The sequence below is a fragment of the Gallus gallus genome, chromosome 13 (assembly GCF_016699485.2).
Source record: "Gallus gallus isolate bGalGal1 chromosome 13, bGalGal1.mat.broiler.GRCg7b, whole genome shotgun sequence".
In the NCBI taxonomy this organism is placed as follows: domain Eukaryota; kingdom Metazoa; phylum Chordata; class Aves; order Galliformes; family Phasianidae; genus Gallus; species Gallus gallus.
Genome location: NC_052544.1, coordinates 13321271 through 13336832, shown reverse-complemented (window position 1 = coordinate 13336832; position 15562 = coordinate 13321271). Strand labels below are relative to the sequence as shown.

Here is a 15562-nt window from a genome sequence, read left to right as displayed (position 1 = left end):
TCACTGCAGAGAAGGCCAAAACGATCGCTCCATGTCTCCCATTGGGTCTAGCAGTGCTATGAACACAGCAACCCTTCCAGTGTCCCCTCTGCAGGCGGTGAGACACCAACAGCACCCAGCATCCCTCCAGCGGCCAGCCATCAAGCAGCTGAGTTCACACAGCTGAGAACAGTCAGAACCAGCTGGAATACTTTTTTAATCCTTGGACCACTTCATAAGGCCTCACATGTGGCTCTTCTGTTGCAAGAGATGACAGAAATTTCAACATTTGAAGGATCTCCATCTCCCTCACAACTCCGGGCTTGCCCATTGCTTTCATTTGATGATGCCTGGAGCTTTTTGCCTGATCAAACCACTTTATCATCATTATCATGGACAGCAGACAAGATTTATGCCGCTTTCAGTCTACAGCAAATGTTTATCGGCGTTTTCTACTCGAGCTGACTTCAGTGACGCACACCAGATGCTATTTTGCATATTGTTATTAAACACAGAGTTTGAATAATCCCATCATACAAAACACCAAGCGGTACACGCTACCCATGTTTTTGAATTCTCAGCTTCAGAATCCATTTCCCAAGCAGAGATACAGCCTGCAGAACGCATTCAGTTGTCAGGACAGAATATTGAGGTCTTTCTGTGAACAAGTTTCTCCCTTTGTGCCTGGCAGAGACATCAGAACCCGCTGGATTATTGCCACGCTCTGTCTCCCTCAGCAGGTTGGACAACAAGAACCTAGCTGGTAAATAAACAATCCCCAGAAGGATGACACTTTGTGCAAAACCTCACAATCCATGCAAAACTGCAAAAGCGTGTGGGTGTGCACATACATTTCCATAAGCAAAAGCTCCACACACGCCTGCGAGCGGCTGCACTCACTCACACGTCAGTACTCGCATGGGAAGGCGAGGTTTGACTTCTGAACCGCTGCTCCTATGAACTCCGCTCTGACAGTGGGCTATTACCAGCAAAAGACAATATCAGCTTTCAGTAAAGGCAAGGTTGATGTTACCCTCGTCCAAAAGGACGATGTTTTGTTCTCTCGTTCCTCCCATGAGGTTGTGATGATAAAGTCATTAGGTTCTGAGAGATCAATGGGTATAAAAAGGCAGAATAAAGCAAACACTCATGAAATCCATTGTTAAGTGTTTTGTCTCTATGAACGTATCTATAAACAAATGAGTTTTGACTAAGAATAAATACAAACAAGTGATTAGTCAAGCTTAGTTTCACACACCCCTTGTGCTGAATTAATAGAAAAATGTAAAAAAAAAAAAAAAGGCATTTCCCCCGTGTTTTCAACAGCTTCTCACAAGTATCCATTAGAACCATTTGTAGAAGAGCTCTTGTTTTATGAACCAATATCAGCTTTATAGTTATTTTCTTACATTTAGCAACACTCTGTACATTTGGTAATATTCAGCTCCAGCTGTAAGCTGTTTACAGCAGTCACCCAGAGCCTTCTCATGTTGTTTCAATTTAGCAGAGAAGCTACAATGAACTCGTCAGTTGAGAATGAACTGAATATTTAATTGGAAAACAATACAAGTGAATCACAGATATTTCCATAAGTACAAGCAATCAAGTCAATGACATTTAATTAATGCATCATTGATCAGAAGTAGAAAGTATCAGCAACAAGTTAATCACTGAAGGATGAACCCACCTCCAATCAGAAAACATTTGGCCTAAGGGATGTATGTGTACAAATGCTACTGAAGTCAGTTTGACTTCAGGACCTGCTTGCAGCTAAGCATACAGGTAAATGCCTCCTTGAAGTCCACATGCGTCTCCAACTACCTAATTAGGATGGGGAGGGATGAATATAGAAATGGAAGTCCTTCATATAGTATCATTATGTTCCTGTATTCCATGTTTAGAAGCTGTTTATTAAGGGAATGACTGTGGTTTTGTTGAGTGCATTGAAGAGGGGCCAGGAAACCACAGTGGAGCCAGCACACATGGCAGCACTCTGCTCCAGCCCCCTGCATCCCCCATTGCATGCAGCATCCCCAAGCAGCCACAACACAATTTCCAAAGCACTCAAAAATTCAAAAAAAGCCCACTGTAAAAGTAGCCAATGGTTTTGTGGTGGCCCTGACACGCATACAACATCACCATGCATCTTCCATTACACAAACTCTTCCCCTCTGCCCCTAGAGAAAAAGGGATGAAAATCACTCTTCCCTGAGAAAGATTCGAGTAGTGTTCAGAAAATAAACAAATATTTTTTAAAAGTGTTCTGTTCAACGATCCCCATTACGTGTTTATTCCCAGCCAAAAGAACAGCTGCCTAGAACAGGTTGGGATGACAGGATGGGTATGGTGCAATCCATTATGGGGTAACCCGTGGATCTATGGCAGAAAATTCTAACTCTAGAAAAAGTCTATTCCTTCTATTTCATGCCAAGCATATAAAAACGTATTGCTCATTAGCATTCAAGTAATCATCCCAGATGATTTATTGCACATTTATGAAAAATGAATCTTCAGATTTATCCCAGAGTTTCACGTTAGTGCCGTACTTGCCTGTCCTAGCAAAAAACTGCCTCATCAGCCACATCTGTGGTTGGGAAGGGTGACATCCAATGGCCTAAGAACCCTCTGGGGATTTGCTTTTCCATAAGTGCATAACCTCGCTACTTAGTCAAGACCCGAAGCACAACTAAATTCTTGATCTTTCTCTTCCCAGAAAAGCCCCATGAATCTGCAGGGTGCAATTCAGAGAAAACCCACGGCAGAAGAGAGACAGATGTATTTATCATGCACAGATGATGTAGGAAGGAGGAAAAAAAACTGTCATCAGTGCCTTACTGACTACAAAATAAGGAACAGCAATTAATCAGCAGGAGTACACTGAGAGGAAATATCGATTGAATTTGGAGAAACTTTGGTCTGCTGAAGGAACAGTTCCTGTGCAAGGTAACCAGAAAAGTTTCTGTAAATTAGAATGGCACCCAGCCAGCCCACAGCAGATCTGAGTGCTGCTTCAGGCAACCCAGCAGAAATGTGCAAGACTCACGTTGGTTTCTAAAGAGTAATTTAAATACATTAGTAAATCAATGGCATTGGCAGTTTGATGGACTATGATGGAGGAGTCTTCCTCTGAAACATCATCTTTAAAACCTTCAAAGCTCTGGCAACTGAGCTGTTACAACTGCACCATGGTTTTTGGGGTTTTTTTTTTTTTTAAACTTTATCTTCCCTTCCCCCCCAACCCAGCTTCTAGTGTGTGGTTATTCCAGCTTACGCTGACAGGAGGTTTCTCTCCTGCTGGACTCCCCAGTGTCCCATCAGTGTGAGAAAGAAGAAAGGCTTTATTTGGCCCTTCTAGGTCATGGAGAGGCAGGAGGTGTCAGTAACAGGGCTGAGGAAAAGCTCTGCTCTGACAGTGTACAGAAATAGGCTCAGAAAGGAGATGGTTGCTTCTGTTGAAGAACAGCACTAACTTCTTTCCTTTTACCTGACTGGCATACACTTACATCCAGTGGGGGTGTTAGCCACCCTGAACTTAAAATAGGAAACAGTGGTTGACATTTAGAGAAAAGCAAGGCATTTTTGCCCCAGGAAGTACTCCACAGGGTCATATGAAAAGATCATATCTTTCAGCACCAAGTCCTATCTCCCTGAAGAGCTGACCTCAGGCAAACCCAAGCACTGCTGTGGAAGAAGCTGTGATCTACCAGGAGATGCACAAGTCTGCCCAGCCTGTCAGCCCAGAGTACATTCTTGATGGGACTTCTGTCAGGTTGGGCTTCACCATTGCAAGGGATTTCATTTGCAGTTAAAGAAAGAACAATCTCCCTGCCTCAGGAACATCTAGAGAGTTACCTTGTTGTCATCTTCAGTAATAGACTGCTCTTTGCTAAGGTCATCCTTCATGTACACAGTAAATAAAACCGTCAACTGAAGTGAGTTTCTGTTTCTCAGCAGTCAAGCAATACAATAAAACTCAAAATAATGTATTTAAACAATGATTTTGATAGAGAATGCAAACCTTAAGGAAGTCTTCATATAATCATTGCCTCTTAGTTGATCAACATAACAGACAGTGATTTAGCTGGGGATGGGGTTTAGAAGGCTGATATTCAGATCATCTTTAGAGGAAAAAAAAATCAAGACCTCATCATAACCATTAATTGTTTCCTTCTCTCTTCACTTAACACCTAAGGAACATTTTGAGGTAAAAAACTGCAGCTTCTACAAAAGAAAACAATCCTCAAGTTTGCCTATTTAATTTTAATTCTATTATGTAGGAAACCTTACTGCTGTCAAGCAACATTTCTCACCTATTTAAGAAGGAATTCAACTGGAAATGCGAAGATATTTTCAGCATGCTGACTATTTTTGTCTAGAGGAAGATAATCTATTAGATGCATGCAAACACTAAAAACATAGTTGCTAGAAAAAGTTGGGTTTATTTCCACCATACCTGCCATACATCGACCAGTACATGATAATATGTCTTTCCAGAACAATTAGCCCAACTGAGACAGCTGTAGTGAGCTCACATGGACTTCTGTAGTCTAACTCCATAGTTTTAGTTCCCTAAAATACAAGGCTTGGGTTTCTCCAATACTTTCACAAATTGTATTGTGGTAGAAACACTATTCCCTTTACGTTGCAGGTAGTCCTACACCAGTCGGAATGCAATGGATTCAGGCTGCCAAAGCACGTTTTTACTTCTCCCAATTTTTTTATTGTGTTTTTCTTAAACACAAAATCAAATCCTATGTTGTCTGAAATCAGACCCCAGCTCTGCCACAACAATAAGGGTGCACCCCACATCCTCAGAGAGCAGACTGACCCACCCAGCTCCAAGTCCATGGGGCTTTCGGTTCCTTCACCTCCTGTTTCAGTGGGGTGAGAACAGCTTGTCCCATCTCTGGGACAAATAGTGGGAGAGATTGAAACATACAAGAAACTCATATGTCTCTTTCTAAACCCAAACATTCAAAAATCATAACTTTTAACCCTCCCCCAAATGATGGGATTTGAGGGATGTTCTCTTCAAAATTATGGAATGCTATATACTGTGTTGTTCCTCATTTTAAAATATTTACGTAGAAAACCAAGTTTTTACCAACAGTTAAAAGAGACAGAAGCTCCTCCAGTGGAAAAAAAAAAAAAGCCTCATCCCATATTTATATGATTCCTGGAGGCTGAACTTTAAAAATAGTCCAACCATTGCAATTCATCACATGTAAATTTATGGGACTTGGCAACTATGGCAGTGTCTCCAGGGATGACGGAGGAACAGGAGAGCTCTTGGCTAAATGGGTTAAATGTTCTTTTATTTTTTTTCATCTTTTATTTATCTGTTATTTCTTTATTAAGTAGAAGGAGAACGCTGAAAGTGATTTCTTAAAGAAGCCTATTCAGTCATTCTGAGTGTTATGGAGACATGTAGCACACTGCACTTACCAATACCCCATACTAAGTATTCTGACACTTGTTCAACAGAACTAGATGCATTCTGCAGAAAGACAAACTAGAAAATAAAAATACTTTTTTTCCTGAAAAACACGTCCTTTCTAAGACTATTGCCCAGAGCAAACGAGGAGTGAACAGTCAGGTTTAATAAGAGTACAGGAGAAGAGCAGTTTCAGAGTAGCTGTTCATTTTCTTGTTTTGTTAAAGGCAGAGAGAATCCCATGGGGGCAAAAAGAGTGCAGTAATTTGTGGTTTCATTCTGCTTTTCCAAAAAGAAAAACTAATCTTTAATCAATTTTACAAATCAAGAGAGGACAGGTGGAGGGAAGATTATTACTCTTTGCATTTGTTTCCTTATCCTAAAATGTACAATAAGAGAAATCACAACAGTTCCTACCTAGCACAAACACCTGCTGTTCCAGACACGGTCAGTGCTACAGCTCAGCTTTGCTTGTAGGAGTTCAGCCGTATTTTTGCTTTGTAATTCCACAGTGCCAGCTGACAGCTACTATTATTTCGTGCCTTTGCACCAGAGCTCACCAACTTCAGTCTTTGTGCAGGTGCACAGCACAGTGAGGCCCTGAGGAGGCCCAGCAGCAGAAGGCTGCCAGCATCACACACCGCCCTGCAGCACAGCTTCGCTATCGGTCACACCTGGCAGTCCGTGCGCAGCCCCACCAGCAGCCCCATGAGAAGCTGTGATCTGCAGAGGCTTTCAGACATGGTTGTCAGAAGAGCCTTCCTCTTGCATGCCAATAACTGGAGCTGATCTGCAATTTATGCTTCACTGTGTACCAGACTCCTACTCCTGAGGAATATTTACCGTCCAAAAACAAAAATACTGCCATAAGGTGTGAATAACATCGAGTCTTTTGTTTAAGATGAAATACGGTGACTGGCTGATATTTTCCAACACTGCAATAATTTTATAACCACCTGCTAACAGAGCAACTTCCACCATATGATTCTAGGATTGTGGCTCTCAGGCCTACCACCCCCAGCTCTGCTCCAAATCAAACACAAAGGCAGTCAGAAGAACCCAACACAGCACTGCATTGGCCACAACGTTCATGAGCCATTCTGGTGGCCAAACTGGGAAAAAATCAGATGGCTACAATTGTTTGCTTCCTCTTTTTGTCTCCTGATCAACTAGGATATTGAGAAGTTCACGCTATTGGCCCAAAAGCAAATGTCCCTGTTTGTTGCAGGGCAGTTGGGATTTAAGAGTCCTCTCCAACTCAATTCTATGATTCTATGACTCTAATTTCATTGCCTAATCTCCATCACTGCTCCTCCATGAGGTTTGGGTGGATTAATACATGTAAGAGTGATGCAGAGGTTTTACAGCAGGTTACAACATCTATCTTTGAAAACATATTCAAGAGAGAGGCATCACCCACAATATTACTACAGAGGAAAATCTAACACTATCTACTATACCTAAAACATACTGCAATAGGATAATGCTAGAGTGGAGCAGCAAATAACTCTGCTGTTTGGTACACACATTTGGAATGAAAACACAGATAGTTTTTGTTTCCAGTCAAACAACCCAGTTAATCTCAGCATTAAAGCCAGCTGTCATAACATCCACTTATGATGTTTGCATTCATTATTTATTCAGCAAAAAAGGAACTATAACCAAACAGAAATAGAAAATACCATATAGAAAGGTTGTTTATACTTAAATCCTTTTACTGTACTTGTAACATGATGAAAAGAACAACAAAATAGCAGTGTAGCAAGGTCTTAAGCTATGTAGAGTAAGGGTCTGCTTAAATATAATAGCAGAAGGCACATAAATAAATAAGTAAGTAAATAAATAAATAAATAAATAAAGCTACTTACCTTCAGAAGGCCTCAGGTACACAGGCACCTCCAACAAAACCCATGTGCACCCCCTGCCAACACTTAAATGAGGTCTGGGAAGGGGTGGATCCTGGCTCCTCCCCTTCTGGTCACTCAGGTGCATGCAATCACCTGGGCTGGCCTTGCATTCCCACCAGGTGCTCAATCACTGCTTCAAGCCATGACTTAATATTCCTCCTACACTACTACTGCCTGCTTCATACATGTTACGTTAAATTCCACAATCAAAAGCATAAATAAATCCAGGAGGTTTGTGTTCATATCAGAAGATGCCATTATTTCACAATTGGGAATAAATTTAGCCCAGTGAAGACACTGACAACAAGAAGTCCATGTATCATGTCAGGATTTGGGACCCTGCTGCAGCCTTCCAACACAGCCTTTGCAAAGACAGCACTGCTACCTGTTTGAGCAGATGGGGCATCCATGCAATGCTGCTCTGTCCACCATCCCCTTCCTCTACTCTGCCACAGGGACTCAGCTGGTACAATGACTTCATGCTGTGTCTAAAGCCAAGAAAGCTCCTTAAAGCATACAGAGCTCCATCATCTTGGAGATAGTTTTGGCTGCTACAGCGCTTGCTTACCTCAGATAAAGTTCTCAACTCCTTTCCTAACTTTTTACCCACACAGGAAGAACACCACTTTGAGGACAGCAAAAACAGTCAGCAAGCCACGCTGGCTACGTGTCTTTAGTTACACTTTATATGTCAGCTAGTATTAACATTCCTGCCTTACCTTTATACAGGGTATCTGCATCCTCAATAGGAAGCTGCTTCTTGGCGGCTGCTCTGCGATAGACCACGTGTGTTCTGCCTCCTTCCTCCTCCTCCTCACGGGTCCCCTTCTCCAGAGGTTCAATGAAGAACTCGTCCTTGTCCGTGCGAATCATGCCAGCCTGGAGGAACAGGGCAGAGATCGAACATTTCGTGTTACTGCACACACAGCTGACACAGTGAGTAAACAGTTACAGTATGCTTAAGCACACATTAGTGTCCTCTAGAGAGCAATTAGGATGCAGAGAGGAAGCCAGGTGAATTCTTTATTAGAGCAAAATGAAGTTCCATTTCCCCAGCTTGACAAGAAAGGACAAAAGGTAAAACCCTGAACCAAAGGGATTTCTCCTTAAACCAGATGAGCGAAGCACAGGTCTGAGAACCCGTCTAGGAAATACCATCTCAATTAGAAACCAGCTACAATGCAAGTTAATACGACCTTGGTTATCTGTCAGCCACAGACTCCTCCAGTGCCTCCTATCTGCTAAACAGAGGATCAGGTCAGTGCCATAAGCTGGTCCTGATGGGCAGTTCCACAGCCAAAAACTGTAGAGTCAGCCTTTCTGTTCAGAAGCAGAACAGAAGTGCTACAGCTTACATGCAGGCCAATAAGCGCAGAGATTATTTTCCCCTTGACACAAAGGGCTGCACTGACAAAAAATAAAAGAACTCTTTCAAGAATTAGCCACAGCTCATTTTAAGAAAGGTGCTGGCAGCGCCTGCAAAGAGAAAAAAGCTTGTTCAGCCTGGAACAGCCACCTGGTACGAAAAACTGAGACATTTTCACTGCTACAGAGCACCGCAGAGGAACATCATCCAAACGATCCTCAGCGCTGAGCACAGCAGGGGAACTACCACAGAGACTGAACTGTTTTAAGAGGTATTTTCATTGTTTTCATGCAGGTGGAACAACTGGGCACCGGGCTGTCCCACACGTGTCTCCCACATGTGGCCCTGCCCGAGGGCTGAGGATGCAGTGGGCAGTAGTTCCCTGCAGAGCTGGTTGGCCTGAGTCCATTTTTCTCTGTGTATTCACAAATACGTGTTTGAGAACTTAAAGTGACAAAAAGTTACCACGTAAATTGAAAGTCTTTCTGTTAATATGGAAGTAACTTTAAACTGTTATAGAGAGAAAGCCAAAATGGCCTTCAGAAGAACCTCCCTCCTCATCACACTCCTTTCCACCCTGCCCACTGTGGACACCCAACTCACAGGACTTCTGGGCTGGGCACACGGGAACTTCTGGACGTGATGACAGTTCTCAGGACCTGTGCTTCTGGGACCCCCATCCCTGCTGGGAGAAGCCTGACCTCAAGCTTCCAGGAGAAGCAGTTTGGCTGCCTCAAACTTAGTGCCCTCACTCGAAACAAGCATCATCTAAAACAACCTTACCATATCCCAGCAGTAAAGTTCTCATACAACCCATATTTTTCCTTTTACAAGCAGCAAACTGCATTTCTACCACTATAAATACAGTATGTTCTTCGGTTCACTCCTTGGAAAAATGTCAGGTTCATTTGTCATGTCTTAACTCACATTAGGCAAGATTTCCAGTCCCAGATTTCATGTATGTAATGTATACAGAAACAGATTGAAGAGGAAGGATTAAAGAAGCAAAATTATATTGAAGCAATTTAAACCGATGCCATCCTGCCTGTATGGAGAGGAAACTGAATTTGAAATCCTGTCCTGTTTCTTCTTATCTAATTTAGATTCTACATCAGGCACAAAAAAGGTGAGACAGGCTCAGCAGCTCAAGGAAGCTAAAACAAGCAAACAAGTGCTCAACCCAGAGAGACAGCTGCTGATATTCTGGTGTTTTAAGGAGTACGTAACAAATTCGGAACTGAATTATCCTTTATTCTCCTTTTAATAGTTATTTTGCTTGTATATATACACACATTTCTTCTGGTATTGGATATTATATTCAGCAATTCTAAAGCCTTTTTATGAGAAATACACAAGTAAAGATGAAGAAGAAACAGGTGTTTACATGCTCAGCTGCACAGGATACAACGCACGCGCCATACACACGCCCAGAAGAATCACATGGACATCCAATGAAAGAATAGGATTTTGCTTTTAGCAAGTAAGCTGCATTGTTGCAAACATGTTTATGTATATTTCAGGACTTTTTAAACCTATTATTACCTTAGCAGCTAATGCCAGTTCTTAATTGTTCATGCACGGTTTAAAATGCAGCCCATACCTGCAGGATACGGACATGCAGAGGGATGTGCCAATGAGTCGGAGGAGTTCAAACCTTCCAAGAAAATTACCAGGCAGACAACTTCTGTCAGATCTGATCTACTGCTGGTTTTAGAAGAACAACTTTTATAACTGCAACTTAGAATCCATGTGTTTTGGAAAAAATAACTTCAATTCTGCTCAGACTGAAGACTTCCCCCTGAGAGGGAGGACAGGCTACAAGACTCAACAAAGGAGAAACCTGAAGGCTGGCTCCCAAGACATAAAATCAGGCACTGCCACTCCGTGCCGATGACTGTGGCTGGTGCTGGCCATTTGTATGCAGGGGGTTTACGTAGCACTGAATGCTGCCAAATAGCTGCCCACCCACCAGGTGCTCATACTTCATACTCTGCTTCTCGGATGGATGCGCCTCAAGTCTGTATAACCCCATGACTATATTCTCTCTAATCCTGTTGGAGTGAAGGGAGAAATTTAACTTTCCAACATGGATATATATACATTTTTCTCCCTCCCATTTTCATCTTGGATTTTCTCTCTTATAGTGGAAATTTTCCTTTAGACCTGAGAAACACATCCATTATTTTTGGTCAGGAGTATTAGGAAACAGTGTGTATTTGGATTGTAAAAGAATTATATATTCTTATATAGATCCTATATTCTACACAGTCTTTCAATTAGCCAACTTATTCTTGTGTCTGAAGTTGAATTAAATAAGAAAATATGGCTTTATTTAAGAGTTTAGGAAGAAAATTCATTGAGACTGCAAGGCAGAGTTCCTACAGCAATCCAAAGTTCAAGCCATCTACCTAAGAACATATTCACAAAGACCCAATTTGTGCAAATTTATGCCGTTCTTTTAACACTGGTTAAACTAAGAAGACTTGAGAACAGTCTTGGGTTATCCTCCATTTACTTTAGGCAGTGTGCAGGCAGAACGAAGCCTTTCAGTTCTCAGTCTCCCCAGGTTCTGGGCAGAGCAGCTCCCAGGAGCTTACAAGGAACTGCTACCAGCAGTGCCCCATTCTGTAATGCCCATTGCCCATCCTGGCAGTGCTGCTCACGCAGGGCTCAGGAACACACATGCAATGTCCCCTTGCAGCCACACTCATGCTATGTAACACAGCCAGGAGCAGAGCCCAGTCTCTCCCACCAAGCCCTTGTAGTTCTGGGAAAAACACTGAGCGAGCCATTACATCTTCCCCTTCTGGAGCTTCTAAGTTCAGACCAAAGCGAGTATGAGAATATTGCAAAATAACGATGGCAGCTGTGACTGTATCCTGTGACTAATAAAAATACAGATTAATTGAAAATGCATTTGTCTTTGGAACACACTGAACTGTAGCAAAAAGCCCATAATATCCCACTATGTCCCAAAGCAGGACATCCCCAGGCCTCCCATCCAAGGGTTCCCCGAATCCAGCAGCAAATTGCTCAAGTCAAGCACTGCTTAGCACTTATTAATATGCAGCAAAGGCAGAAGACACTTAATCAAAAGGAATCAAAAGGAAACTGCAGTTCAAAGAATCAAAACCTCTGCTAAGGTTAGCAAGGCAGTTATTTAGAAGTGAAAGCCACTCAGGAAGAAAACTCATATGGATGGCAGAGAGTGACTGCCCTGTGTAATTAAGACAAGGATTATATTGATAAGCCACAAATGAGCCCGTAGCGACACACAGGGCTGGGATTAGGGCTCCACTAATCTCTTTGGGGACCAATAGAGTTCCTGTGCCCATGAAGACCTGCCAGGCTTTCAAGGAGCACAGGGTCTATGGATACCCATAAACGTAAGGACAGCAGGGACCGTTCCCTACCTACCTAGCCATACAGGACAAGGCCATGTACCATCAGGCCAGACCTCCCCATGGGACCTGCTGCCCCATCGCCATGCTGGGTACATCCCCACCAGCCAGACCTCCCAGCAGCTCTCCCCACACAGTTCCACGTTGGAGTGGGCCTCACCTCCTCAACAGCCCAACCCTGCTGACATTTCTAAAGGCATTCTTTAAAAGTCTAATTTGACAGAAAAACTGCCTGGCATATTTAGGATCTACAGAAAACCCCGAATTTTAGAGCTGTACCTCCTGTGGCTAATTAAATGTGCACTCAGTGAGCAACTTAATTGTCTCCTCATTCCCATTCCTATCACAGCTCCTGTTCTAGGCTGTAATGAAGCAACCCATCTAGCTGCTGCTTCAGGACTCCAGAGCTTCAGCCCATCCTGTAACCACAAGTTTAATTAACGTTCATTTTCTTCCTCATTAGTACTGCTTTACAAAGTTTCTCATTGCCATATAAAGGCAGATTTACTTCCCCATCTCCAAGCACGTGATACAGATAGGAAGCTAAAATTAAATGTGAGCACACCTGAAATTAATAATAAGTTTTTAAAAATTGAAGTGTCTGCTTATTTAATTAAATCTGTAACCTACAAAACGAGAGTGTTCCACAGACTCTTAGAAAATGCACTTCTGTAAATAGAGAGTTCTGGGGTTTTTTGGGGGGGAGTATTTGACTCTGAAAAAAAGTAACTGCCACATAAGGCAGAATTTGATTCTACCTGTGCAGAGCCGAATCCTAAATACAGCCCTGAATATCATAGGATCCTCCTTGACACCAAAGGGAGCTTCAGACTGTCTGGCCGTTAAGCTGAGCGCTTGCTTAGCAGCCTGCACTCCCTATGATGTCAATGAATCCTCCAGAGGGGAATTCGCAGTATGGTATCCTCCCAGCAATCGATTCGCAGAGAAGCAGGGACAGGAGATCTGCATTTCACTGTACAATTGCCAGAAAACATTCTGTAAATGACTGAAAAGAGAAAATATTTATATTTGCAGGACAACAGATCAGACAGGGACTTATTCCACTTCTATTTCAATGTGTCTGTACTCTAAATATACTTCACTGCTTTCCATTTGACTAAAACTGGAACTAATATGGCACTTTCAGCAGAGAATCAGAAAGCAAATTGAATGTGCTGGTTTTATTTATGATCCTTCCCTGGGTCTTAGAGCTGCAGGAATGTGCTTTTCCCAAACAGTAACAGATGCATCCTCCCAGCACCAAAGTACAGCAATGTTGTTAGTTCAACTGCATTACAATGGACCTGATACATAAAGATCTCAGATGACTGGAGTGAGATCACTGAGGAAGCCTGGGTATAACCAAAGACACAGCATAGACCTTCCAAACTCATTCCATCCCATATAGGATTTCTCAACATTCCCAGTTCTGCAATTTATTTATTCTCAATCATGAAGTATGTTGATTCAGGAGCAGGCATGCTTGGCATTTTGTTTCTATTTAGATTCATTCACGTAGACAGCAATTAAAAAAGAACCTTATGTCATGTTTACATTGGATTCTTTGAGAATATGCCTTGACTTATTGAAGCATTGCACAGCTAATCCACTTTGCTCTGAGGTGAACAGAAGTTCTGAAGGAGCTGCACCAAACCCTTGGAAGATGGTGCCCCTCGCTGTGCTGTGCTGCTGCTCTCCTGCACACCGATTTGTTCAGTCCCAGGCAGGACGTAGAAAGGCAAAAAGAGAAGAAGATTTAATTGAACATGTTTTTCTTACTGTCACTCTAGAAGGACTGTTTTTCAGCTTTTATTTCCAAGTCAACTTGTGATTAAGTTGCTTTATTTTCCACATCTCCTCAGAATAATTATGTATACAAAGAGGAGTTGCATAGATAGCTTGATAGAGAAGCAGAGCTGTATGAAAGCTGCATGTTTCTTAGTGCCCCTATTCATCCTCTGCAGAATGGAGTTAAGGTCACATTTTTAATGCATTTGGGACCTACTAATGAAAAGCAGCACGCATAAGAGCCATTTATACTGAGTGCTTTCATGACAGTCTGCTTTCTCACAGTCCTTGTAGCTCAAGGGAGAAACATTGGGGCATATAGAATATAGAAATACAGAAATAGGTGTCTGTATGCTTCCACTGCTACTGAAAATAAAGTTTTGTCTGTGGAGCCCAGCTCAGTCCCAGCACTATTGCAGGTGTGATTAATAGCAGCAGTGAGACAAATTTGCAGCCAGTATAACCCAATGCTAACAGACATGCGTTAGTTTATAGTAGATGAGAATCCAGACTCAAACCTTGCATATAAATGCCACAACCCATTTTGAGTTTTTAAAAGGGGCGGATTTGTGGTCTTTGAAGAGACGCAGCAGTGGGACAGCGTGTGCCTCTGCCCCACAGCCTGTACCCCTGCACCGCCCGCTGCTCCCCTCTGAATCCTGGCACCAGGGAAGACAGCTGTGTTTCCAACAGCTTAACCACAGGTAAACATGGCTTTATGCAAAGAGAGTGTCCTGCAGCTGTGCGGTGACACAGCATTGCTCCCTTCGCAGGTTTGGCTCAACCTTTCTGATGCTTCCAGGACCAACAGCTCCAAAGAGCTAAGCCTGACATAATTCTGGAGCTATTTTGCTGTTGTTGTTGTTGTTTTAAACAGAGACCTGCAGTTTTTTAGCTAAAATAATGTTCCAGCAAGAGCATTTTGGAAAAGACTGCAGGTCTGAGGTCCCCAGGTACATGTAATTCCAAACGAGAAAGAGGTGAGTTATTAAATAGCTGTTAAGGATGAAAATGATAAATGTGGCAGATCTTGCTGACTCAGGGGATTGTAAACTTGATTGCTGTTGTTGCAAGCAGGGAATAGTAAGTGCAGTTCTCTGCAACGGAGTTTCTCAATTTTAATGTTGCAGAGGGGAAAAGCGTGAATATTGAGTCCACGAATTTGCTAACAGCAACATCCAAACGGATTAACTTTTCCACTTCAACACAAGGAACCATTTGAAATAAAGCGTTTCTGAGGTCACTCTGACAAAACATGCCGTGGAGTTCTACCCTCAGCAATAAAAATGAATTGCTGTTCGGCAAGAAAACAAAACCAATCCGACTGGAGAGCTCTTCAACTCCAATTCTCACAAAATGGGGTGGCTGCTACACAAGTTTCTTTTCAAAAATATATTTCCTTGAGGCACAAATCACCACGCACTGAAGCCAACGGGTGTCACATCCATAAATCTCAAGGCCAGGATTCATAAATGGGTTCATAAATATTCAAGGAGTTTAGTCTGACCTTCTGTGCGAGACAGGCCAAAGACTTTCACCAGAGCCTCACTGCAGCCTCCCAAAAACAGACAGCATCCAGAATGCAGCAGGGCTGGATTGGGTCCATTAAAGGGTGGGAAACAGAGTCTAAGTCTTTGCTATAAGTAAACAAGATAAAAGACCAAACACTGGAGGGAAAGGATTTACT

General features: G+C 42.5%; 1 protein-coding gene across 4 annotated transcripts in view; it reads right to left on the bottom strand.

The window, feature by feature from the left end:
* The window catches only part of ADAMTS2 (ADAM metallopeptidase with thrombospondin type 1 motif 2), a 236217-nt gene that overhangs the window by 107194 nt on the left and 113461 nt on the right, over nucleotides 1-15562 (bottom strand). For all 4 annotated transcript variants that reach the window (XM_040647190.2, XM_040647187.2, XM_414611.8 and 1 more), the window contains one exon: nucleotides 8040-8199. In XM_040647190.2, coding sequence (XP_040503124.1) covers nucleotides 8040-8193 — 154 coding nt within the window. In that variant the 5' untranslated portion in view covers nucleotides 8194-8199. The remainder of the gene's footprint in view (nucleotides 1-8039; nucleotides 8200-15562) is intronic.